At 33.9% G+C, this 25,466-nt stretch overlaps 2 protein-coding genes and 1 pseudogene across 2 annotated transcripts; all 3 read right to left on the minus strand.

Moving 5' to 3' along the window:
* Positions 1–1,748: 1,748 nt before the first annotated feature.
* LOC112506360 lies at positions 1,749–7,473 on the minus strand (annotated as a pseudogene).
* A 2,691-nt stretch (positions 7,474–10,164) lies between these two features.
* On the minus strand, positions 10,165–21,223 carry LOC112506362 (G-type lectin S-receptor-like serine/threonine-protein kinase At4g27290). The gene is made up of 13 exons (XM_025110368.1): positions 21,111–21,223; positions 19,794–19,960; positions 19,489–19,699; positions 19,155–19,392; positions 18,891–19,041; positions 18,507–18,805; positions 12,175–13,469; positions 11,924–12,055; positions 11,672–11,811; positions 11,370–11,580; positions 10,857–11,094; positions 10,560–10,710; positions 10,165–10,473 (listed from the first exon to the last, which is right to left on the minus strand). Exons 1-13 carry the CDS (start codon positions 21,196–21,198, stop codon positions 10,165–10,167), a joined length of 3,630 nt encoding a protein of 1,209 aa, XP_024966136.1. The 5' UTR covers positions 21,199–21,223.
* Positions 21,224–21,328: 105 nt separating this feature from the next.
* LOC112506363 (G-type lectin S-receptor-like serine/threonine-protein kinase At4g27290) lies at positions 21,329–22,577 on the minus strand (the record flags this gene model as incomplete). The annotated part of the gene is made up of 1 exon (XM_025110369.1): positions 21,329–22,577. A coding segment is annotated over exon 1 (1,200 nt), but the record flags the coding sequence as incomplete, so codon positions are not given.
* Positions 22,578–25,466: the final 2,889 nt, after the last annotated feature.

Raw genomic sequence — 25,466 nt, forward strand, 5'->3', positions numbered from 1 at the left:
ATGTAACACAGTGGTATCACTATGCATCTTATATATGATTAGGTATCACAATGTATCTTTTGTTTAACCGAGTCAATATTTTTAGGTATCATAATGGTATCACTAGAGGACGATGGCCGGAGAGAGAAGAGAGGAGAAATGAGAGTTTTAAAATACCAAAAATATTCTTGCATTAAGATTTTAATTTAAAATTACCAAATTTATAATTTTTTTAATTTATCTATTGATTTGTGGTTAATATTGGTTATCACAGTTACCACAAACAACTCAGTTCTCCCTTGAATAGGCCCATATATATATATATATATATATATACACACTACGTCATTAGTTTTTGAAGAGGAAATGTTTATGCGTAACTGATAGATATGGTTTAACTAAAATCCTTATTAATTAATGACAACATGTATTGATAGTCGTACTTTCAAACATATCTAGATTCGTTTGGTCAAGGTTCTCCATTTTTGAGTTTCTTCCTTCTAGAAAGTTCAATATCCTCGTACCACTACAGACCTAAGGACTATCAGCAATGCAAAAAACCGTCGCTAATGGTCGGATCTCTCCTTGATAGTCTATGGGTTAAAAGGTCGTGCGTGATGTTATCAGCGACAGATCAGTAAGAGCGACGGATCGACGAGGGAAACCTGTCAGCGATAAAAAATATGATGTTAATTGAGGAATGGTTTAATATCAATCTAGTGCATTTCCACCATATTCTCTGAAATGGGGAAAATAGAGATTTTATACCTATTTTGTGCTCCAATAGATACGCTAAAACTATATCCAAAATGGAGAAAGTAGGAAATAGAAGGTTTTTTTCTCTCCAAATATGAAGAACACCCCGAAAATGATTACCATGTGAGAGAAAGATTTTATTTTAAAAGCGTCCTAAAAATTTGTTAAAACATCCCAAATAAACCTATTATAACACTTTAGATGGAACACTTTTTCATTTGCTCCTATAAACTTAAGTCTAATAAAACACTTTTTTTAGGACGTTTCTACCTTTTAGACGTTCTATAAAATCAATTTTCTTTATAGTGACACGTTCGAACGCGTCTTAACAGTGTCAGATCAACATATAAATGTGTGAGAGTAAATACATAACTATTTTTATGAAAGATGACATCATGAACTTGTTAAACTTATTTGTTGACTAGTGATATGTATTTCAAAAGAATATACACGACGGTTAGCAATAAAAGAAATAAGAAAACTCGTTTGACATTTTTTTTTTATTAACCTGGATATGCAACCCGCTATGTGAGCCGACTAATCTCAAGGCGACTACCCACTTCGCGGGTAGCTCGGAGTCACCGCATTTGAACCTCTGTGGCCACAAGGGGATTTTTATTTCTCCTTGGATTCAAACCTGTGACCTCCAGACACTTTTGACCTTTGAAGCCCAAACTCAAGCCAACGGGCACCACCCTTGTGGTTTGTCGCTTGACATTAGCGATTGGCACATAGGGGAATGGTTGCCCAATCTTAAGCCCGGTACCCTGCACGTCGTGTTCATGATGTCTACATTCGACTGTGCCCCCAAAACATGAGCGATTGAGTGGCTGCTAGGGTGAAGAACGACAGCAACGACATGGGAGATGGAACGACGAGGAGTGTCGATTTGTAATTCATGAAGAGAAATGATGCTACAGTGTCGATTTGTAATTCATGAAGAGAAATGATGCTACATGTTATTCATCAGCATTATAAGGGTTCGGGTTCCGAAAGTGAGAGTTTTTATATATCTATCTCGGCTCCAAAAGTGTAATAGTCACGTTATTTTTCGAGTTTTGTGTTTGAATGCTAGATAAACTCCGAGACCCAAATCTATCTTCTTCTGTTTGACAATAAAAACCAGGTTGTCGGGGTTCTGGTAACCGACCCTCACTACTCAACATCATAACCACCATAGACATGCTTGGTCTATCGTTTCGACTGTGTTGAACACAAAGCAAAGCCACGTGGATCGATCGTGACACTTCAAATATACGGCTTGACTCGATCAAAGACAGGTCAACAAGTTCCAAAGCTTTTCCTTCTTTATGGAGTCTCCATGCCTAAAGATCGATGAGTTAAGATCCGTCGTTAATAATTCAACGAAATTGACGTTCAAAAACGAAATATTCTTACATGTCCAAGAAGGTTGTCATCGCGAGCTTGATGAAAGAATCGTCTGTTTTTCTTCCCACTTACAATCTCCAATACTAAAACACCGAAGCTGAATACGTCTGATTTTGTTGAGATAATCCCACCTCCGGCATATTCTGGTGACATATATCCACTGCATCAAAATATTAGGTCGTGTAGGAGAGTTGGAAAATAATGGATTGAAGTTTATGAAATCTTACTACGTTCCGACCACTCTTTTAGTGTTTGTTTCGGTCTCATTTCCTCTGAAGCTTCTTGCAAGGCCAAAATCTGATATCTTCGGGTTCATGTCGTGATCAAGTAAAATGTTGGCGACTTTGAGATCTCTATGGATGATTTGTAGTCGAGAATCTTGATGAAGGTAAAGTAGGCCTCGGGCAATCCCATTGATAATATGAAATCGTTGTGACCAATCGAGTGTTTTGCTTACGCTTTCATCTGAAAAAAAAAGACTTGGCTCGTTAATTAGTTGGTTGTGTCGAATTCTTGATCGGGATTTATCATTATATTCGCTTACGAAATAGAAATAAGTCGAGTCCTTTGTTAGGCATGTACTCATAAACCAACAATTTTTCTTCCCGTTCGATGCAATACCCAAGAATCTTGACAAGATTTCGATGTTGAAGGTTGGAAACGAAGATAACTTCGTTCTTGAACTCTTCAACTCCTTGTGTGGAATCCTCGGAGAGCCGCTTCACTGCAATCTCTCGTCCATCGTCAAGAAGTCCCTTCAAATTAATAAGAAACATGTTCAGCTACTTACGCATATTGTAATCTCTCGTCCATGATAAAAAAGTTTCGTGATTTAGTTGTACCTTGTAGACAGGTCCAAAACCACCTTGCCCGAGCTTGTTATTGTCTGAGAAGTTGTCGGTTGCAGCGAGCAGTGTGGACAAACTGAATAACTGTAGGTCTAGAATGTCATCTTGTTGACCGATCCTCCCTGTGCAATCCCGAGAACTCATTAAAAACATAATTGACTTTGTAGGACGCCTAAAATGTAGAAACGTTCTAAAAACACACTTTATAGTTATTAATTATTACAAGGCCCAACCAAAGAAAACGTCCTACGTAAAAGTGTGACAATAGGTTTATAAGACGTTTTTAGGCATTTTAACAAGTTTTTTAAGACGCTTTTAAATAAAGTGTCGTATTAACTAATCTTATACGACACTACTTGAAAAGTGTCCAACAAACACAAATGTCATTTAAAAAGATGAGTTTATAGGACACTTATTTTAAAACCATCTTAAAAAACTTATTAAAACGCCCAAAAACGTCTTATAAATCTATTGTAACGCTTTTAGAGACGACGATTTATACTTTGTTCCTATAAACCTAAGTTTTATGAAGTATTCTTTTAGGACGCTTAGCCAATCTAGGCGTCCTATAAAGTCGATTTTGTTGTAGTGAGTACATATACTACTGGATCCAAAACGATCCTCTTAGCGGCTTAGAAGACTCTAGTTTATGACCCAAAAACATTAGAAAACCCTAATTTTTGATCAAAAACAGAAGGCCATTTAAAAATGAGAACACATTATATACCTTGTGCCTTCAACTTCCTCTTGGTGATGATCAAGAAACACAGGCCTAGTGGAATGGCTAATCCAAGTATTACAGGGATGGAAATGATCATCAATTTTTTCTTGCTTTTGGAGACCCTTTTATCTTTCTCTGTAAATAAAAACAGGTGTTAGTTATGAGCTTTTTGACAGTTGCTGAACGGTTTGGTGCATAAATGATTAAGAGGTTGTTTGTTTACTTCTTAGTAGTTTTATTAAGAGGCAGTCTCTGAACCGTTATAATTTTATTGTAAACAATTATATTTCATTTTTTAATATATCATGAGAGTCTCTTAATCATTCTGATAACTTAATCATTCTGCACCAAACCATTCAACAACTATCAAACAACAGGTAAGTGGTCGGAAATTCGGAATGATATAGTGCAAAATGAAATGTAATTGTTTGGTAATTGTTTACAATGAAATTTGGGCGCTGAATGGTTAAGGGGTACCAGGATACAAAATCATTCAGAGGGTTTAAGAATCATTAAGAGACAAACTTTTTTTCGCCAAACAAGATTCATATCTTAACTATTCAGAACCTGCTTTTTAATAGAACTACTAAAAGGTAAACAAACAACCACTTAATATTAATTAGAACATGTGGAACCTTTTAAATTTTTTTCTGTCTAAGTATCCTATGTGTCTTAACAAGTTTTTCAAGACATTTTAAAAATGTATATTAGTTATTTCATAAAACATTTTTAAAATAAAACGTCGTATTAGTTATTTTATAGGGCAATTTTAAAATAAAATGTTGTATTGGTTATTTTATAGGACACTATTTTAAAAAATGTCTTATAAAAAACAAATGTTTTATTAAAAGATGTGTTTGTAGGACATTTCTAAAAATTGTTCTATAAAATAGCTAATACAATGTTTCATTTTTTTAAATGTCTCAATATATATATATATATATATATATATTAAGACGTCCAAAAACGTTCTATAAACATATTACCACATGTTTAGATATGATGTTTTATCGTTTGGTTTTATAAACCTAAGACCTATAAAACGATCTATTAAGGCACTTAGATATTGTTGGTGTCCTATAACACTTAAACACTTGGCCATTTCAATCTTATACATTTACCTTTTAACCATTTTTCTATAAAAATTTAAAAAATATGACTACTCGCCAATTGTGAAAAATGAAGAAGTTTCCAGAGACCAAATGTATAAAAGTCCATATACTTACTAACCTACCTTTAACTAATTTACAGATTTAGTCCTTGTACTTACAAATTATGTTCAAAAACTTCTTTATACATTTTGACTCTTCTGCAATTGCTACTTGTAGAGGCAGTGGCATTTTAGAAAATTTGAGAGAGAAATGGTTAAGAGGTAAAATTGTTCGATAAAAATAGCTATTTTGAGCAATTTTCTCTCAAAAAAGTAAAAAACAACGTTCGTAAAAGGAGATTTGATGATCTATATGTAACGGATGTACGAATCCAACGGTTAAAAGAATCACCATTCGAGACGAGGATCTAAGAAAAATGTAGTCCTGGGTAGCGAATATATGCAATTAGTATAAGGAGATCGAACTTTACCTAATTCGGAAGCAGCCATTCGTATGTATATATCTTGTCCGTCGTCTGTAAACCTTCTCATATCGATCAATTCGTGATACCATAACAAACACCCGGTATGATATTTGACGTCCAAAGTCGTATAAGCCGTACAATTGCACTCCCTTCTACATTTTGCCTCGCATTGCTCTATGCTCATATTCTTGTCGAACCACGATTGTCGGGTGTCTGGTAACTTCATCGATGAATACATTCGAAACCCTTCCTCGACACCACAATCCAACGCTATTTCTCTTTCACATCCGCTATTCCAATCGGCCAAATCCCATCGATGTGGATTTTTTGGCGTAAACCCTTTCAAACACCCACAAGGTGGAGACTTCTCGATCTCACAGCTCCCGTAAACCCCACATAACGCATATTGAACGCACATATCCGATACGGGTGTCGAAACTACAATCCAATCGTGTGTTTGGTTATTCCAGTTATACCGATCCAAATTGCCTTCCGGAGTTAACCTCAACCTACTAAAAATCGAGTTGTCGATCAAATTGAATATGGCGTAAATCTCGTTTTCGTTTGAAACATAATTGAGTTCGTAAATCGAATTTTGATTTCCGGGCATACCCGTAAATGCAAGACCATTCCATGATCCAAGTCTGTGATGAATCATATCTCCATTGTTATGAAATAGTTGTGGGAATCCATTGAAATCCATATAAACCCTAAACTGGCCTTGAGCAGGATCATCAACATTCTTCCATGATGTAAGATTTGTCACCACTCCCCTTTCTAAATTCCTTCCAACCTTCACTCCGGCGAGTGCCGTATCTCCGGGGTAATCGAAACTTTGCCAGATATAATTCTCCGGTCCGTCGTCTCTATCGACCACCATAAGATTCCCGCTATCTAATAACCGTGCCACCGGATTTTCCGCGGTTTCTGATGAAGTTGACGACCAAACAACTTGGTTGGTGGTGGAATCACGAAGCACCAAAACTCCGTCGGAATGGAGGGTGAGCTCGCCGGAGTTGTTTCTGATCGGAATCTCTCTATTGGCAACCCATGCAACGGTGCCGGTGGCTTTCCGTTTGTACCAGATACCTAAATACCGGTGGCTTTTTGAGGTGTTTGCAGGGGTAAAGAAGCCGAGCTCGAAGGTTTGTTGGGGTGAAACAATGGTTTCACCATCTCTAACGGTTTGATTCACAATCATGGTGTCTGATGCGTTGGTACATATGAACAGTGCATGGAAGAAGATGGTGGAAAACCAGAAAACGGGAAGTAACTCCATTGATGAAGTGGTTGGATGCTTTAACGTGGGCTCATATGTTCCTGTGATATTTGTAAATTGTAATAATGGTTGATGACTTGCAGAATAGTCAAAGAGTTGATAGAACCCAACAAAATTACGTTTTTTCGGGGAGGTTTCAAATAAAATAATTTGTGTTGCGTCAAAGTCAACGAAATTTAATTAATTAATATATTAAATAATTCCATAAATGGACAAGGTCCAGACTGAGTTTATACTAAAAAAACGAGAAGGGTAATACATAAGTTAAAATTTTATTTTAATGTTTAATTTTTATTATTTGTTTTATCAATATAATATTATTTTATATGATTTTGAGAAAACGATAATGTTTTTAGTTTTTGAATGAAATATAAATTTGAAAAAAAATAAATCGATATTAATATCAAATTAACTATTTAATGGTCTCGTTTTTTTTTGTAATTTCTTTAATTTAATTTTTTATTATAAGTTAATTTAGATTTAATAAAAAAATAATTTGTTTTTGTTTTAATAATATAATTTTTTTATAAAGAAAAATAATTAAACATTATGTTAGAACTCAATAATTATCTTAATTATACAAATTTAGAATTTGAGGTTTAATAAGTTGTATTTATGCAAAATTACTTGTAATCTTGAATTTTAAGTAGTATGCATCAATAAACAATAATTCATGTATTAAAAATGATTTTTAAGAGTTTTTATTAAATGTTTTATAATATAGTATAGATTATAACAATAATAATTAAAAATTACTTATTTAATAAAAAAAATAAAAAAAGGATAATTAAAAACAAATTTAATGAAAAAAAAAACAGATAAATTAAAATCAACAATAATTAAAATAAAACATGATAAAAATGAAGTTCTTGTTTCCCAAGGAGAGAGGAAGGACCATGAGGGTAGTTTTGTAATTTTATCTTCATCATCAAGAGTCAAGACTTTTGATTAGTTTTTTGTGATTTGACGGAAAAGTCCTTAGATTTATCGGAGTCAATTCTATTCATACCCTCTTTTATATGAGTGGTATGTGAATGAAAATGTGATTGAAAGGTATAAATAACAACTTATTGAAATGTTATAACAGAAGTTGAGAGATAAGGTTCGTTTGATAACCACAGATATTTTAGAAATCAGTATAAACCAATCTCTCTGTTATTAAATGGTCTTTTTCAGTTAAAAAAAGATATGCAACTCATTTGCAAAATTTCCCTGTTTCTCTCTCCTAAGTTAGCATGTTGAAGAAAACATTCACAAATTTGTTTGGTTGTGAGGCCTTTTGACCAGAATCGTATGCTTCACGTGCCTTAACAAAGAGACATCTTCAAAAAGACATCCGATGTCGCAATCGTTGTCGATCTGTATTGTGAGAAAATGTCTTAGCAACGTGGGTTCCGACACAAACAGTGAAACACCCTCAGCACAACGACGTTATATGCTTAAAACACGTTATTTCTAACACATTTTACCATGTTGTTTTAAGAAAATTAGAAATTGACAAAAATAAAGAACTGTTATAAACCGGGATAAAAATGGATTTTGAAACTTGTAAACCATATGCATAATCGTTGGTTTTGAATAGGCCAACGTTGCTTTGTACAGTCATGTCGTACTCATTATCTTCACACGGTTGTGTCAGTTCTAACCAAACCTCTTGTTTTTTTCCACGGATGGTATTGTAGGTGTCAGCCACACACTAGTTGGCGTTAATGTTACGTTATCTGTTTGTTCGAGTTGTTTTAGTTTAGATGTTTCGTTCCTAAATACCTAAGCATAACTTTGATACCAAACAAATGATGATTTACTAAGAGGTTGTTTGTTTACCTCTTAATAGTTCCATTAAGAGCCATGTTCTGAATCGTTAATAGGTGAATTTTGTTTGGAAGTCTCTTAAAGATTTAGTTTTTTATACTTAGATATTCATATTAATTTGCAATCTTTTATTTTGTGTAAAAATAAGTTTTTTGATTTTATTAGATTAATATAAAAAATAAACATTCATCTGTATCGTAAAAATAGATAACTAATATCCCTAAGAGGCCGTTTACCAAACACTTACCCGGTAAATGTATACCAGTAAAATTTAACACTATTATTTACTTACCGGGTAAGATTTTAGTCCACTAAAACAACTTCGTATGCAATAATTTACCCGGTAAACGCTTACTGTGGTAAGAGTCGTCGCCTTTACTTACCGGGTAAAACTTATGTTTCTTATCTCGCTCTTACCGGATAAGATTCTTGGTTCTTACGATATTTATCCAATAAGGTAATGTTACTTGATAAACACTTACCTGAATAAGCATTTGGTAAATGGTCTCCAAATGAATGCACACTTGTTTATAAGAATGTTATGATCTTAATTTGAAGGAGAAATCAAAGTTCAACTTTACGAACACATTCAAATTGCCAAAAGTCAAAGTTCCCCTTCAAAAAGTCTAATTTTGACCAAGGACCAAGAAAAAACTTAGAAAATTCGAACTTATAAAATGACAATCGTCCTTTGGGGGGATGGTGTCCGTCTTTTCCGTCATCGTGGTTGCCGCGGCGAAGTCACCGACGACGTTACCCTAGACACACTACAACAAAATTGGGTTTATAGGACCCCCACAATCTCTAAGCGTCTTAATAGACCGTTTTATAAGACTTAATTTATAGGATTAAAATATAAAGTGTATTATCTAAAGGCGTAGTAATAAATTTACATGACGTCACTAATTCCTAAGCATCCTAATAAATTGTTTTTATAATACTTAATTTATATGACCAAAAAGTAAAGTATGGTCTTATCTAAAGACGTTATAATAAGTTTATACGCATTTGAGTGTCTCAACCATTTTCTAATGACACTTTTAATATAATGCGTCTTATTAGCTATTTTATAGGACACTATCTTTTTATAGGATGTTTTTTCAAAATAACGTCCTATAATATTTAGCTAATACAACTTTTTTTTATAAAAATGTTATAAAAAACTAGTTACGATGTCCAAAAACGTTATATAAACTTATTACAACGCATTTAAAATATGATTTTTATTTTTTATTTTTGAGTCGTATAAATTAAGTCTTATAAAACAGTCTATTAAGATGCTTAGAAATTTTTGACGTCTTATCAACCTGATTCTATTGTACGGAGATTTATTATCCTCTTGTTCCATAAGCCAAACAAATATATAGAGTACAAGAGTTACATGAAATATTTAGGTTTCCATATTTACATGATGTTAATGATATCTATCAGGGGCCGTTTACCAAACACTTATTCGGTAAGCGCTTACCGGCAAAATTAACACTATCATTTACTTACCGGATAAGATTTTAGTTCTTCAAAACGGCATCGTTTGCAACAATTTACCCGGTAAACACTTATCGTGGTAAGAGTTGTTTCCCTCACTTATCGGGTAAGACTCTTGGTCCTCGTCTCGCTCTTACCAGGTAAGATTTGTGGTTTTTACCATATTCATCCGGTAATGTAATATGATTTGGTAAGCACTTACCCGGATAAGCATTTGGTAAACGGCCCCTTAATGAATTTACAAGATATGTATCTAAAATATTCTCTAACATAGCGTACGATTACCCTAATATCGGCTCTCGGGTTTCAAAATTGACAGTTTACCGAGCGTCCATAAGTGTGATGGTGACATCGTTGTTCGAGTTCTGTGTTTGCATGCTAGATGAATTCTCGGGCCCAAATCTATCATCTTCTTTATAAAAACCAGGTTGTTTCGGTTCTGGCAACCGACTCTCGTCACCGCTCAGCATCATTACCACGGTAGACATGTTGGGTCTATCTCGTGGGTCGTGTTGAACGCATAGTAAAGCCACACGGATGGAGAGCAACACTTCAAATGTGTGACCTGTTTCGATTAAGGATTCATCGACTAGTTCCAAAGCCTTCCCTTCTCTATGAAGTCTCCATGCCTAAATTTATATCGATTAGTTAAGACACGTTACGATAAAAAATTAACCGATTCGACATTTAAAAGTCAAATAATTCGTTATCTTACATGTCCAAGAAGGTTGTGGTTATGATCTTCGTGAGAGAATCCCCTATTTTTCTTCCCACTCGTAATCTCCAACACTAAAACACCGAAACTGAATACGTCTGATTTAACTGAGAAGATCCCGTCTCCTGCATACTCCGGTGACATGTACCCACTGCATCAATTGAAAAACCCCGTCAACAAACTTGACATTTACGGGTTCTTAAGAAATTTCGATGGTTGTTTACTTGACGAAACGAGTAAAACCCTAAACATCAATATGGAAATATGGATATAGAACAAAGTTATATGAATTCTTACTATGTTCCCATCACTCTTATGGTATTTGTTTCGGTTTCGTTTCCTCTGAAGCTTCTTGCAAGGCCAAAGTCTGATATCTTTGGGTTCATGTCATGATCAAGCAAAATGTTGGCAGCTTTGAGATCTCTATGGATGATTCGTAGCCGAGAATCTTGATGAAGATAAAGTAGACCTCGAGCAATGCCATTGATTATATGGAATCGTTGTGACCAACCGAGTGTTTTGCTTATGGTTTCATCTATAAGAAAAGGCTAGATTCATTAGTTTTTGTCTCAAAGGATTAAACTAACCCTAATATATACAGGGTTTGGTTCACGTGATAACAACATGTTTTCATGAGATCCGTAAGATCAATTTCACAACGAAATATTGTGAAGGTACAAAAGACATCGAAACTTCAAAGCAAAAACACGGTGAATGGTTACCTTCACAGTGTTCTGCTATGAAGGTTCAATATTATTTATGTGGTCTCACGAGTCTAACGAAAGCAATATGGTTTGATGTAGATCTTACCAAAAAGAAACAAGTCGAGGCCTTTATTAGGCATGTACTCATAAATTAACATCTGTTCTTGCCCTTCAACGCAACATCCTAGAATCTTGACAAGATTCCGATGTTGAAGATTGGAAATGAACGTAACTTCGTTCTTGAACTCTTCAACGCCTTGCAACGAATTAGTAGATAACCGTTTCACTGCAATTTCTTGTCCGTCCTCTAGAAATCCCTTCATAAATTCACATGTTGATGTTTTAGGCATTTATAATCAAAGTAATATGAATAAACGATTGAAATTAAAAGACAAAATTGAATAATACTTTGTAAACCGGTCCGAAACCTCCCTCGCCAAGCTTGTTATTCAACGAGAAGTTGTCGGTCGCAACTAGCAACGCGGACAACTTGAACAACGGGACGTTGATAACGTCTTTTGGTTCAATTGGATCCTGAGTTACTGAAACTACAAAAGCTAAGATTCGATCAAAACGACAATGTATAACATATTCGACGTCTAAAACCCGATTTTGTTGTAATGCGTTTAAGAGCAAAATATAACACATCAAAATAGTTACCTTGTCCCTTGAGCTTCTTGTTCATCTTCTTCCTTATGATCAACAAACATACTCCCAGTAGAATTCCCAATCCCACTGCTACAGGGATCGCAATTACCACCACTTGTTTCTTTTTTCTTGAAACCTTCATATCTTTTGCTGTGATTATATATATAACTGTTATTAGAAATTCTCATGTATGTATGTATGTACGTATGTATGTATGTATGTAAGGATGTATGTATGTGTATATGTATGTATGTATAAATTACCTAATTCTGCAGCAGCCATCTTTATGTATATATCTTGTCCAGTATTTGGAAATGTCCTCATATCGATCAATTCATCATACCATAGCAAACAACCAGTGTTATACTTGATGTCCAATTGGGTATAAGCCGTACAATTGCACTCATTTCTGCACTTCACCCGGCATTGCTCGAGGCTCATATTCGTATCGTACCACGATTGTCGAGTATCCGGCAACTTCATAGATGAATACTTACGAAACCCTTCGCCAAAAGAGCAATTCAACGGTATTTCCCTTTGACACCCGTCGCTCCAATCCGATATATCCCATTGATCGGGCCTTTTTGGTGTAAAACCTCTCAAACATTCACATGATTGCGACTGCTGGATATCACAGCGTCCGTAAACCCCACACAACGCGTATCGAGCACAGTTATCTCCAGCCGGTGTCAAATAAAGAAACCATCCATGGGTTCTATCGATCCAATTAAACCAGCCAAGATCTCCCGATGGATTTATCGTCGTTTTAGTAAGAACTGATGCGTTAATCAGATTAAAAACCGAGTAAGTAACATTTTCATTAGAAACATATTCATATGTGAATATGGGATTATTCGTCTTTAAAGTTGGCATGCCAGTATACCCAATACCGTTCCATATTCCAAGTCTATGCTGGATGACATCTCCATCTTTTATAAATATCTGTGGGCATCCATTGAAATCCATATAAACCATAAACGTACCTTGAGAAGGATCATCAACACTCTTCCATGACGTCACATTTGTCACTATACCCTTTTCCAGATCCCTTCCAAACTTCATTCCCGGTAAAACGGTATCTCCAGGGTGATCGAAACTCTGCCAAATGTAGTTTTCTGGTTCATTGTCATCGTTGACGACCACAAGATTCCCACTGTCCGATAGCCTCGCCACCGGGTTTCCAGTGGTTGTTCCAGGTGAACTGGTTGACCAAACGATTGTGTTGGTGGTGGAGTCACGAAGCACCAAAACTCCGTCGGAATGGAGAGTGAGTTCGCCGGAGTTGTTTCTTATCGGAATTTCTCTATTGGCAACCCATGCAACGGTGCCGGTGGCTTGCCGTTTGTACCAGATACCTAAGTATCGGTTTTGGGTGGCGTTTCCAGGGGTAAAGAAGCCGAGCTCGAAGGTCTGTTGGGGTGAAACAATGGTTTCACCATCTCTAATGGTTTGATTCACAGCTATGGTGTCTGCTGCTGCCGTAATAGAAATTAACAATGAATAGAAAGAAAAAGTGATGAAGAAGACGAAGATGAAGGTTGCTTCCATTTTCATGGAGCTTTTCAAGATCTTACTTAAATGGGGGTTATCATCCCAATGATTTTTGCATGCATTTTAAATATCAGATGGTAGTAAAACGTGGTCAGGTCAACTGGGGAGGTTCCATTATTGTGGCTGCTTCGGATTTATAAAAAAAAGGATGTGGACGAGATTTGTGGCTGTTATTCATATGTGAATTTGACTGTTAATTTGTTGGTTTTTAATATATACGGTTGAATAGAAGACTTATAATTAAATAAATTCTAGTTGGCATTAATTAAGTTAGTTGTGGGCCAACTTTACAAATGTATGATGCAATGAAATGAATGAATGATCGGATAACCTTGGGAAACCGTATCATATTTTAATATGATTTTTATTTTGATTAATGTATTTTTGAAACTTTTATTTTGGTACTTAAAATTTAAACATTTAAGTAGTTGGGTAATCGGTTATCATGTTAATGTGGCGATGATGAGATAAATTAGATTGAATAACAAATAATACTGAGTTGGATATCACATCACTTGTCACATCAGCATGATGACTGGTTAAATATTTAAAACTTTACATCTTAGGTACAAAAATAAAAGTTTTGAAAGTATGTTACTTAAAATAAGAATCAAGTAAAGTACGTTATTTTTTCATGCAATTTGCCCTATTTATAATTACAAAACGGTGATTATATATGGAACCTAATAAATGAAAAAAAGCAAATTATACAGGGAGATCGATGTTTCAATTTTTTTGGGGGTCCTGTTACATCTACAATTCTTGATTATACTACAAAATAAGATAACAAAGATACGTGCACACGAATAATAATGGTGATGATGTGACGTATTATTTTTTTTCAATCATATAACAAAATTGTAACAAATGGTTTTAAAATTATTCTTTAGAAAAATTATTAATTAATTAAGATTTATGTAATTGACAAATTTTGTTTTTATTCATATTATATGTAACGGTTATTTAAAATCATCAATTAATATATTTTTTTTAAATTTGTTTTTGATCATGCAAGTCCACACCCGTAACTTATATAATTATTAATTGAGTTGACGTTCTATAAATTAACATGTTATATTTTTTTTATAACTCTTATTTTATTAGTTAACATTCTTAGCCATCAAAATGAATTGTTGGTAAACATTTTTACTTGATAAACTTTTAAGTCTTATTTCTCACTTACCGACTATGGGATCGTTTACCAAATGTTTACTTGGGTAAACGCTTACCAAGTTACATTACCTTACTAGATGAATATGACAAGAATCAAAAATCTTACCCGGTAAGAATAAGGCAAAGATTGAGAGTCCTACCTGGTAAGTGAGGGCAACGACTTTTATCACGGTCAACACTAATTACCGGGTAAATTGTTACATATGAAGCCATTTTTGTACAACGATTTGATATTACCAGATAAGTAAATGATAGTGTTGAATTTTCCCGACAAATGCTTGCCGGGTAAGTGTTTGGTAAACGACCCCTAAATAAGATTATAGATTTTTGTCATGGTTATCTGAAAGATAAATAACATCCATCAAATGTTTACTTAACAAGCATTTGATAAACGGTTGTTTATATCTGCTCATGTATATAGGTTTGTCTTTTTATAATTTGTATTAATTTCATGATTAAGAAATTTTTTCTTAATTAATTTAATCAAACTTTAAATATTTATATTTTTATACGTGTTTTACTTGGTCAAAATGATTAAGAGACTCTCATGATATAGTGCAATATGAAATATAATTGTTTGGTAATCATTTACAATAGAATTAGGGCACTGAGTGGTTAAGAGAGATTCAAAATACAAAATCATTCAGAAGGTTTTAGAACCGTTAAGAGGCAAAAAAAAATTTTTGTCAAACAATATTCACCTCTTCACGATTCAGAGAAGTTGTCTTTTAATGAAACTATTAAGAGGTAAACAAACAACCATTTAATGTATCCTTCCAATCCTAGATGGTATAGATAAATCAAACGTTGCATTATATATTAATGATACTTAATGACGTATTAATGACATTAATTTGCTTATTGAAGTGGTTGAACTGTTTGGATGTTTTTAGTTGGGCTTTTCGTGGTTGTCTTTTAGTTCTTTTGCGTGTGTTTGTGTTGGAGTTTCTTTCTTTCTGCATCTTTTTGTTAAATATATGATATTTATGTACGGCAAATTAAACAAATAAACTCACATAGCCTTTTCAAAACTGGGTTGTTGGTTTTGTTGTTGTTCTTTGCTTCTTCATAGAATCTTAGTGGTGGTTATAAAGTTTTGGCATTTCAATTTTTTTTAATTAATGACATTAATTTTTATTTAAAATTAGTTTTTATCCTGTCACCTGTCCCTTGTAAAACACACGTCAGATGTGAAGTTGCAACGTTTAATGACGGGTGCGAAATTGGTAAATAATAAGTTCTAATTGTCTTAAATCATAGGATAAATTGTAATAGTGGTAAGTCATGTCGAATCTATAAAGATTGATCGTCACAATTATTCGGCTTCTATCAAAACCCCTAAACAATTGTCGAGTTAGGGTTTTAGTAAATCAAAAGATAATGACATTCATACAGAATTCAAGCAAGATTGTTCAAAAATCTTTAGATAGGAATCTATAAACCAAAATTAAATGTTACACTGTTGTGGAATAAAGAAACTAGTTACTGAAGCAATTAAACAAGAAGAAAATGATAGAAAAGCTTTAAAAATCCTCTCTTTTGCTCCAAAAGTCATCCCTAGCTCTGCCCCCTTCTCAAACGATGGTTTCAAACTCAATTTACACCAAGAAAATGGAAACATTGTCGGAGATTCAAAAATTGCTGAAACTGGTCCTTACTACAGGGTATTATGCGACCCTGGGCTCATAGGTTGGATTGAACGGGTTGAAGATATTTGAGTAACCCAACCCAAAAGTCTCAACTCAACCCAAACCAAAGTGTAACCCAACCCAAATCGTACGGGTTAATTGGGTTGCACTTTGGTTTGGGTTAATTTGAGATTTGTGAGTTGGTCTTTTCAAATATTTTCAACCCGATCAATCTCATATGGTTGATTGGGTTAGTCGGGTTGGTCAGGTTCATAATTTAGTGCGTAAAAATATTCTCCTAACCTTAAATATGACGTTTTCTATACTTATGATTCCTTTTTCATGATCAATCATTTGGTACAGTCATCCATACTTCTTAAATCTGAAGTATATCACATTTAATTATTTTTCTCAATTTACATATATATGTTCACATAATCACATTTAGTGAACATATATATGGAGTTATATAGAGATGGGGAATAAAATGAAAATATATGTATTTGAAGAGGGTATATGATTATGTAATTGTCTAATGTACATATTAATAGAGACTTAACAATTATATTAATCTAAGAAATAAAAGAATATTGGGTTTACTGGGTTGGGCTAGATTCAAACGACCGTGATTAGTACCAACCCAATACCTATGGTTCGAAGATTTTACAACTCAGCTCGACACCGGGTTGTGTTATTTCGCACTGGCTTTGGTTGGTTGGGTTTTTGAGCACCCCTAATTGGTGGCATGTCAGGGTAGCATTTTGTGTACTATAAGTTTATATCTATTGTAAGTTCACAAGTATTATCACATGTGATAAGGGTGTTGTTGATATAATATTATAATCCATCAAGACCATCACATGTGATGCTAAATCATAGGCGCATACAACCTTTGGCACGACCTACGTCTTAGAACACGTCGTCCGCACATCACAGGGTCCCCTCACGCGTATAATCACATGTGACAAGAGTGTTCTCGCGTTCTCGTAAAATGAAGGTGTTCTCGTTTGGACCCTCGACCATATATGTATGTGTGTGTGTGTGTATATATATATATATATGTGTGTGTGTGTGTGTGTGTGTGTGTGTGTGTGTGTGTGTGTGTGTGTGTATGCATGTGGAGGTGGAGGTTTATACGAGAACACCTTCATTTTATGAAAACGCAAGGGACCTGGTGGTTTGCAGACTATGTGTCCTGCAACTTAGATTACGCCAAAGATCATCCATGTCTCTGACTTTGTATCACATGTAATGGATTTATAGCATCACATAAGAGCCCCTTATCACATGCGATAATACCCGTGAAGGGGCCTAATGGTGTACAGATGACTTGACCCGCAACCTAGGTTGGGCCACACCTTCGTTCACGTCTCTAATTTAGTGTCACTGTCACATGTGTATCATATGTGATGGAATATGGTATCACATGTGATTGACTATAATAAAAATATGTTCTCACGTTCTCATAACTCGTTTGAACCATTCTATATATATATATATAGGGACCGGTTGGGTTCAAAGCATGGGTAGGGGACCAAAAAATATGTTCTCACGACATACATATCGATTTTAATGTTTACTTTTTTTGTTTCAGTTGATGTCATAATACATCTTTATGTAGTTTTAAGAAATTGAAAAAAAAATATGAAGATATATCATAAGAAATTGGAAAAAAAAAATTGATATTAGTACTAAACTAACTATTTAAAATTTATCTTTTTTGTGTATTTATTTAATTTATTTTTTAATTTTTGGTTTAATAATATAATTTTTTATAAATATAATAATTAAGTATTTTGTAAGAAATCAATGATTATACTAATTATATTTTTTTTATATTTAAAGTAAAATGTTTGTCTTCTATTTGATTATGTTTATCTGTAGTTAGTTACACGAATTCAAACATGAAACTTTAATAAGTTGTATTTACGCATAATTTACTTGTCATCTTGAATTTCAAGTAATATGCATCAATAAATAGTACTTTATGCATAAAAATGGTTTTTAAGAGTTTTTGTCAAATATTTTATAATATATATAGATAAATATTACTTTATTTGCCTTCAAAAAAATTATTATCAGACGTTAATATTATCGTTTTCAGTGTAACAGTTTTGAATAATATAACCAGCCCAAAGCTTTCAGTTACTCTGTGTACAAACCCTTGATTTTATATTACAAATATTTACATGTTGCAGTATAAATCTAAAAAATAATACATCGCAAAAATGAAACTTAAAGTCTATCTAGGGTTTAAAAGTGTAATCGTAATTTCGTTATTCGACTTATCTGTTTGCATGCTAGCAGAATTCTCCGGTCCAAATTTAGTGTCTTCTGTATAAAAACCAGGTTGTCTTGGTATCGGAAGTGGACCATCGCTGCTCAACATCATAATCACCGTAGACATGGTTGGTCGGTCGTCCGGGTTATTCTGGACGCATAATAAAGCCACATGGATCGATCGTAGAACTTCAAACATTGACCCATCGAGAGAAGCATCAACCAATTCCGAAGTCTTTTCTTCTTTATAGAGCCTCCATGCCTAAAGATTGAAAAGTCAACATAAGTCAACCGTTTTTAAAAATTAAACGGCAAGTCGTTTAATATAATATCATATTTTATCTTACGTGTCCAAGGAGGTTGTGATGGTGCGCTTGATGAAAGAATCCTCTATTTTTCTGCCCACTTACAATCTCCAGAACCAGCACACCGAAACTGAATACGTCTGATTTTACAGAGAAAATCCCATCTCCGGCATACTCTGGGGACATGTATCCACTGTATTGATTTGATCAAGTTGGTAAATTAAATGGGTATATAATTATCAGTGCTAATTTTCATGCAATGAGAAACATATAGAAGTTATAAATTATTAGAAAATACGTTCTTACTATGTTCCGACCACTCTGTTGGTATTTGTTTCGTTGTCGTTTCCTCCAAAACTTCTCGCCATGCCAAAATCTGATATCTTCGGATTCATGTCACGATCAAGCAAAATGTTGGCAGCTTTGAGATCTCTATGGATGATTCGTAGCCGAGAATCTTGATGAAGATAAAGTAGACCTCGAGCAATCCCATTGATTATATGGAATCGTTGGGTCCAATTGAGCGTTTTTCTCTTGGCTTCTTCTGCAAAATAAATAAATGGTTGGGTCCAGTTGAGTGTTTTTCTCTTGAATACTGAAGTTGTTTATATTATCATGTATTACGTGACGTTATACTTACGAAATAAAAATAAATCAAGCCCATTGTTAGGCATGTACTCGTAAACCAACATCTTTTCTTGCCCTTCAACGCAACATCCTAGAATCCTGACAAGATTTCGGTGTTGAAGCTTGGAAATGACGATTACTTCGTTCTTGAACTCTTCAACGCCTTGTGTGGAACTATCGGAGAGCCGTTTCACCGCAATTTCCCGTCCGTCGTCTAGAAATCCCTTCAGAAGTTTGTTTTTCAAGTATTCGTAAACAAAACTAAACAGTAAGAATAAATGTCGAATGTGGGTCTAATCAAGACTTAACTAATGTTACCTTATATACCGGTCCAAAACCACCCTCGCCGAGCTTGTTGTTAAATGAAAAGTTATTGGTCGCACTCAGCAGTGTGGACAAACTAAACAACGGTAGGTCTAGATCATTATCTCTGGAGTCGTATATTTGACTTTCTTCTCTGTCTTTCTTAATTGAATCACGTCGCCCTATTGATAAAAGAAGACATAAAATTAATATGGCAGCCACGATATTTTTCAATAATATATATATGGTACAAAACCGTCTATAAGTTAAAAACTCTATGAATTAATATTAACCATATGTTTTAAACGTCCATAATTATTTTATTAAATATATTAATTACTAAAAAAACCCACTTTTAACCATTTGAAATCAGCCGATAGATGTAATATTTCATTGGTGAAAGGATGTTATACTCAAAAGAGATGAATGTCATTGTTTCATTGGTGAAACAACATTGTATTATCAAAACATTTTACATCAACCCATGTTTTGTTTCATTGGTGAAATAAAGTTGTTTCAAAATCAAAACAAAAAAGTGAGTTTTTAACGAGAAATCGATAAAGTAACTAATATAATTAGTAAGATAATTGTGGAAGCTAAAAATGTATAATCAATAATTCAATATTGATTCAAAGAATCTTTAATACATATATATATATATATATATATATATATAGAGAGAGAGAGAGAGAGAGAGAGAGAGAGAGGAGGTTTACTTTGCAAACCATGTCATTTGTACAAACCTCATTCAACCAATCGTAATTTTTCATTTTGTTCATTTTTTTTGTAATTTTGAGAGGTTGATTAATCATTTTTATTGTGGAGGGTGTTAATCATGGATATTATCATATTCATTACTTTAATTTTAGAGAAATACATGAAACAATGTCATTAAAATTTCATTAAGTATTATATAAAACAATTGAACAACTTTATCAAAAAAGTATTATATGAAACAATTTCACAAGATTAAACAGTTTCATGAAAAAATTTCGTAAGATTAAACAATGAAATCGACGGATGAAGGTGGTTTGCACGGTTTGTACAAATTGGGTGGTTTGCAACCATGTCTATTTGTACAACCAATGCAACCCAATCAATTGAGATACTTATGTAAATGATGAAAGTTCATTTATTATGATTTGAATATTTATGAAAGATGACTAATTTTCATTAATTATGATCAATATTTTATATTAGGAAACAATAAATTTTTTTATGAAATAACATATTCATCAAATTAAATGAACGGTTAACATACTCTCTCTCTCTCTATATATATATAAAGGTTTAAACGAACAGAGTAATCAAATAAAAGAATAAAGATGTTACCGTGTGCCTTGGAGTTCCTTTTCTTTAAGATCAAAAATAGGCATACTCCTAGTAGTAGAACAGTGACTCCTATAGGGATCACGATCATCCTCACTTTCTTCTTGCTCCTTGATGTCTTTTTATCTTTTTCTATAAATAAAAAATTCCAAGAAAAATAGCTACATTTTTAATTAAAAAATTAAAAATTAAAAATTAAAAATAAAATAAAATGTACCTATTTCAGCAGCAGCCAATCGTATAAATATATCTTGTCCAGCATCAGAATACGTTCTGATATCTACAAGTTCTTCGTACCATAATAAACACCCGGTATTGTATTTAATATCCAAACTCGCATACGCCGTGCAATTACACTCGTTTTTACATTTCACCTCGCATTGTTTCAACGTCATATTCGGGTCAAACCACGATTTACGAGTATCCGGTAACTTCACCCACGAGTACTTCCGAAACCCTTCTCCGACCCCACAATCCAACGCTATCTCCCTTCGACACCCGCTCGTCCAATCTGCCACACCCCATTCCGTTGGATTCTTGGGCGTAAACCCTCTCAAACATGCACACGAAGGAGATTGCTCGATATCGCAACTCCCGTAGGGCCCACATAATTGATATCGGACACAGTTATCAACCGTAGGTGTTGAAAACAAAAACCATCCTTGGGTTCGGGTAATCCAATTCAACCGAACCATATCGCCGGCCGGACTTATCCTCATCTTCGTCAGAACCGACTTGTTAATCAGTTCGAATTTGTAGTAAATCTCGTTTTCGTTCGAAACATGTGTAAATGTGAAAATCGGATTCGGTTTCAAACTCGCCATGCCGGTATATCGAAGACCGTTCCACGATCCAAGTCGATATTGAATCTGATCTCCCCTTTTCTGATAAACCTGTGGGAGACCATTGAAATCCATATAAATCATAAATTCACCTGCAGATGGATCATCATCGGATTTCCACGATGTGAAATTCGTCACTACCCCCTTCTTCAAATTCCTCCCAAACTTCAAATCCGGTAGAAATGTATCAGTAGGATGATCGAAACTCTGCCAAATGTAATTTTCCGGATCATTTGAATCATCGTCGCCGTCAACCACCATCAGATTTCCGGTATCCAGCAATCGAGCTACCGGATTTTGTATAGTAGATGTTGCATTAGACGACCACATGATTCTATTGGTGATTGAATCACGAAGCACCAAAACTCCATCGGGATTGAGAGTTAACTCACCGGATTTGTTCGCAATTGGGGTTTCTCTGTTGGCGACCCAAGCGACGGTGCCGGCTGCTAGCCGTTTGTACCAGATTCCTAAATACCGATTGTTGGTGGTGTTGCTGGGGCTAAAGAAGCCGAGCTCGAAGGTTTCTTCGGCTGAGATGATGGTTTGGCCATCTGTTATGGTTTGATTGACGGCCATGGTGTCGGCGGCGGTGGTTATTAGGGTATAGAAGGAGAAGATGAAGGAAATTAAGAACCGGTAGGTGGGTGCCGCCATTGACGAATAGTGGTGGTGATCCTGTAAAGGGGATCATGATCTATGATGGTGGATTATAGGTTTATATAGAGACAGTAGAATTATAATTAGTATACAAAATCTAATATCATGTATCAGTCAATCATATACGATACCAATTAAATTTTAATTAATAAATAATTAAAAAAAGAAGTCAATACAGTATTACCGTAACATACAACTTTTAACATCATGTATCAATTATGTTTAAATAGTTGATACGATACTAGCCACCAATTAAATTGATACGAGTGGTGTGAAATTGGGTAGGCTGTTATATTTGAAACTACAAAACTGATGGTGTGCAGAAGGGTGTGGAGGGCCAAAAGACTTGACCCGACCCCAATATTGTGAAGTGGAGCCCAGTGGATGTGACTTGTGTTGAATCCCAATTCCCATGGAACCTTCATTGATTTCATCTTTATCTAAAATTTACCACACGATTCGTCACCAATTATGTCATCTTTTAGAGAAAATGTTTTTTTTGGAGGTAGAGATTTAGAGTTTGTTTAGCAATTATTGAATGTTTTGGGTAGAATGATTAAGTTGTCAAAATGATTAAAAAGCTTTCATGATATAATGCAAAATGAAATATAATTTTTTGGTAATTGTGTATAATGAAATTAGGGCTCTTAATGCTTAAAAGAGATCCAGAATACAAAATCATTCAGAGGGTTTTAGAACCATTAAGAGACAGACTTTTTTTTTTGCCAAACAAGATTCACCTCTTAACGATTCAGATGTTGTCTCTTAATAGAACTATTAAGAGATAAACAAACAACCCCTTAAAGATATTATATGTGTTTTTTATTTTAATATATTTATAAAAAAAATACAAAATATTGTTATTTAATATATTTTTATTAATAAAAAACTTTTAAAATAAAAATTTTAAGAGAGAAATAATGTTTTATTATATGAAAGGAAATATTTTAAATGTTGTAATTTTTAAAATGAAAAATCTGTTGGAGTTGAATGGATTTTTGTTTTGGAGATTTTGAGGTTTTATTATTTATTTTTAAATAAGTTTTGGATAATCTGTTAGAGATGCTGTTAAGACATGGTGGTTGACGTTAATTGTGTCTGTGCATTTTTTGGTGGTCGGTAGGGTATAGACCCCTCCAAAAAGACGTTTAAACCACAAATTAGGTCGGATCAAACAGTTTGATTGTTTTCCAGATCAGACTTGACTTCTAGACCACTCAAACCACCAATAACGGTACTTTTTTACTTGGTTTAATTGGTTTGAGCGGTCAAATGGTTGTTTAAACACCTCTAGAAAAAATGAAGTATATAAAATTAAAGAAAGTAGTAGAAGGACAAAATTACCCCTTGTATAAGGGTCACATGTTGTACTTAACGGAGGATTTAAGGACGACATTAATGACAGGAACTCAAAGCCTGCAAAAAAAAAAAGTAAACCACAAGGCGTATCTTTGTATTTATTTTGATTTTGGACCAAAGGCAGGTAAAAAGTTATGAACCAAGGACAAATTTGTAATTTTCTTTAAATTTAAAGTAGAGATGTAATTTTCAGAATGCAATATATTTTCCAGAAATGATGACACGTGTCTTTGAATTTTAAGGGACTCTATCAAAGTTCGAAATGTCGCGAGGTATGATGTGGCTACGAGATCAAACCTCAATCATTACACGTCACGACAGACATGGTGTTTTATGTTTTTCAAGATGAGACCTAGATGGCAGTTATGTATGTCATTCATTAACTATATATGTTTTCTACTATCAATTGAAGCTTCATAACAAAACATTATGAAGGTAAAAAAATCCGAACATTCACAACAAAAACACTAATACACTATGAAGATTGCAGTATACTGTGAAGTTTCATATGTAAAAAAATAGTCTCACGAAAACAAACTGGTCTCACATGATCCTAAACCTATATATACATATTTGCTCTCTTTATTAGGTGAAGATCAAGTCGTAAAACAAAATTAGATTAATTATAAAATATTGAAAATTTCTCATATTTATTTGATTAAAACATTAAATATGTATAAGCTGTAACGTTGTTTTTAGTAGAATATATTAATAGATTGTTTTATTATTTATTTTTTAAATTTTTAAATTTTTTTATACCAAATTGGGAATAAAAAAAACATTGACCCATTCAACATAAAAATGTGTGTTATGCAGCTGCCATCATATCCAAAATTCTGCACCACAAATATTGTTCACATAAAAGCCTACCGACCTTCAAATCAAATTGGGGAAATTAATTAACCTCGGATAACCGGTTGAAACATTAACCGGTTATTATATTGATATGGCGAATGATTTGGTATCTAACTCAGTATTATTTGCTGATGTGGTTAGTGGCATGCATTTTTTTAATATAAAATTAGTATTGAATCAGTTACCCGGATACTTAAATGTTTAAAACTTTACATCTTAGGTATCAAAATAAAAGTTTTGAAAATACGTTACCCAAAAGAAGAATCAAGAAATAATTTTTTTATGATATTCATGTCAATATGAATTTTTGGTGTTTATGAGAGAAAAATAATATTTTATTATATATGGAAGAAGGAGAAGAAGGAATCGAGGAGAAGGTATCAACAACAATTGGTTTTATTACGGGACAACTCATAATGTTCATATCGATCTATTATGCGCATTTGCTATGAAATTTCAAATGTAGAAATATAGTATAGGTCCATGAAAACAGTCTAGTTTCACATGATCTTAAGTCTCTCTCTCTCTCTCTCTCTATATATATATATATATATATATATATAGAGGGTGGTTCAAATACTAACCCAATATTTTGTGCAAACTTTGCTAACCCACATCAACCAATAATGTTGCATCTTTGGGT

The sequence above is a fragment of the Cynara cardunculus genome, assembly GCF_001531365.2.
Source record: "Cynara cardunculus var. scolymus isolate 2C chromosome LG 2, CcrdV1, whole genome shotgun sequence".
Classification (NCBI taxonomy): Eukaryota; Viridiplantae; Streptophyta; class Magnoliopsida; order Asterales; family Asteraceae; genus Cynara; species Cynara cardunculus.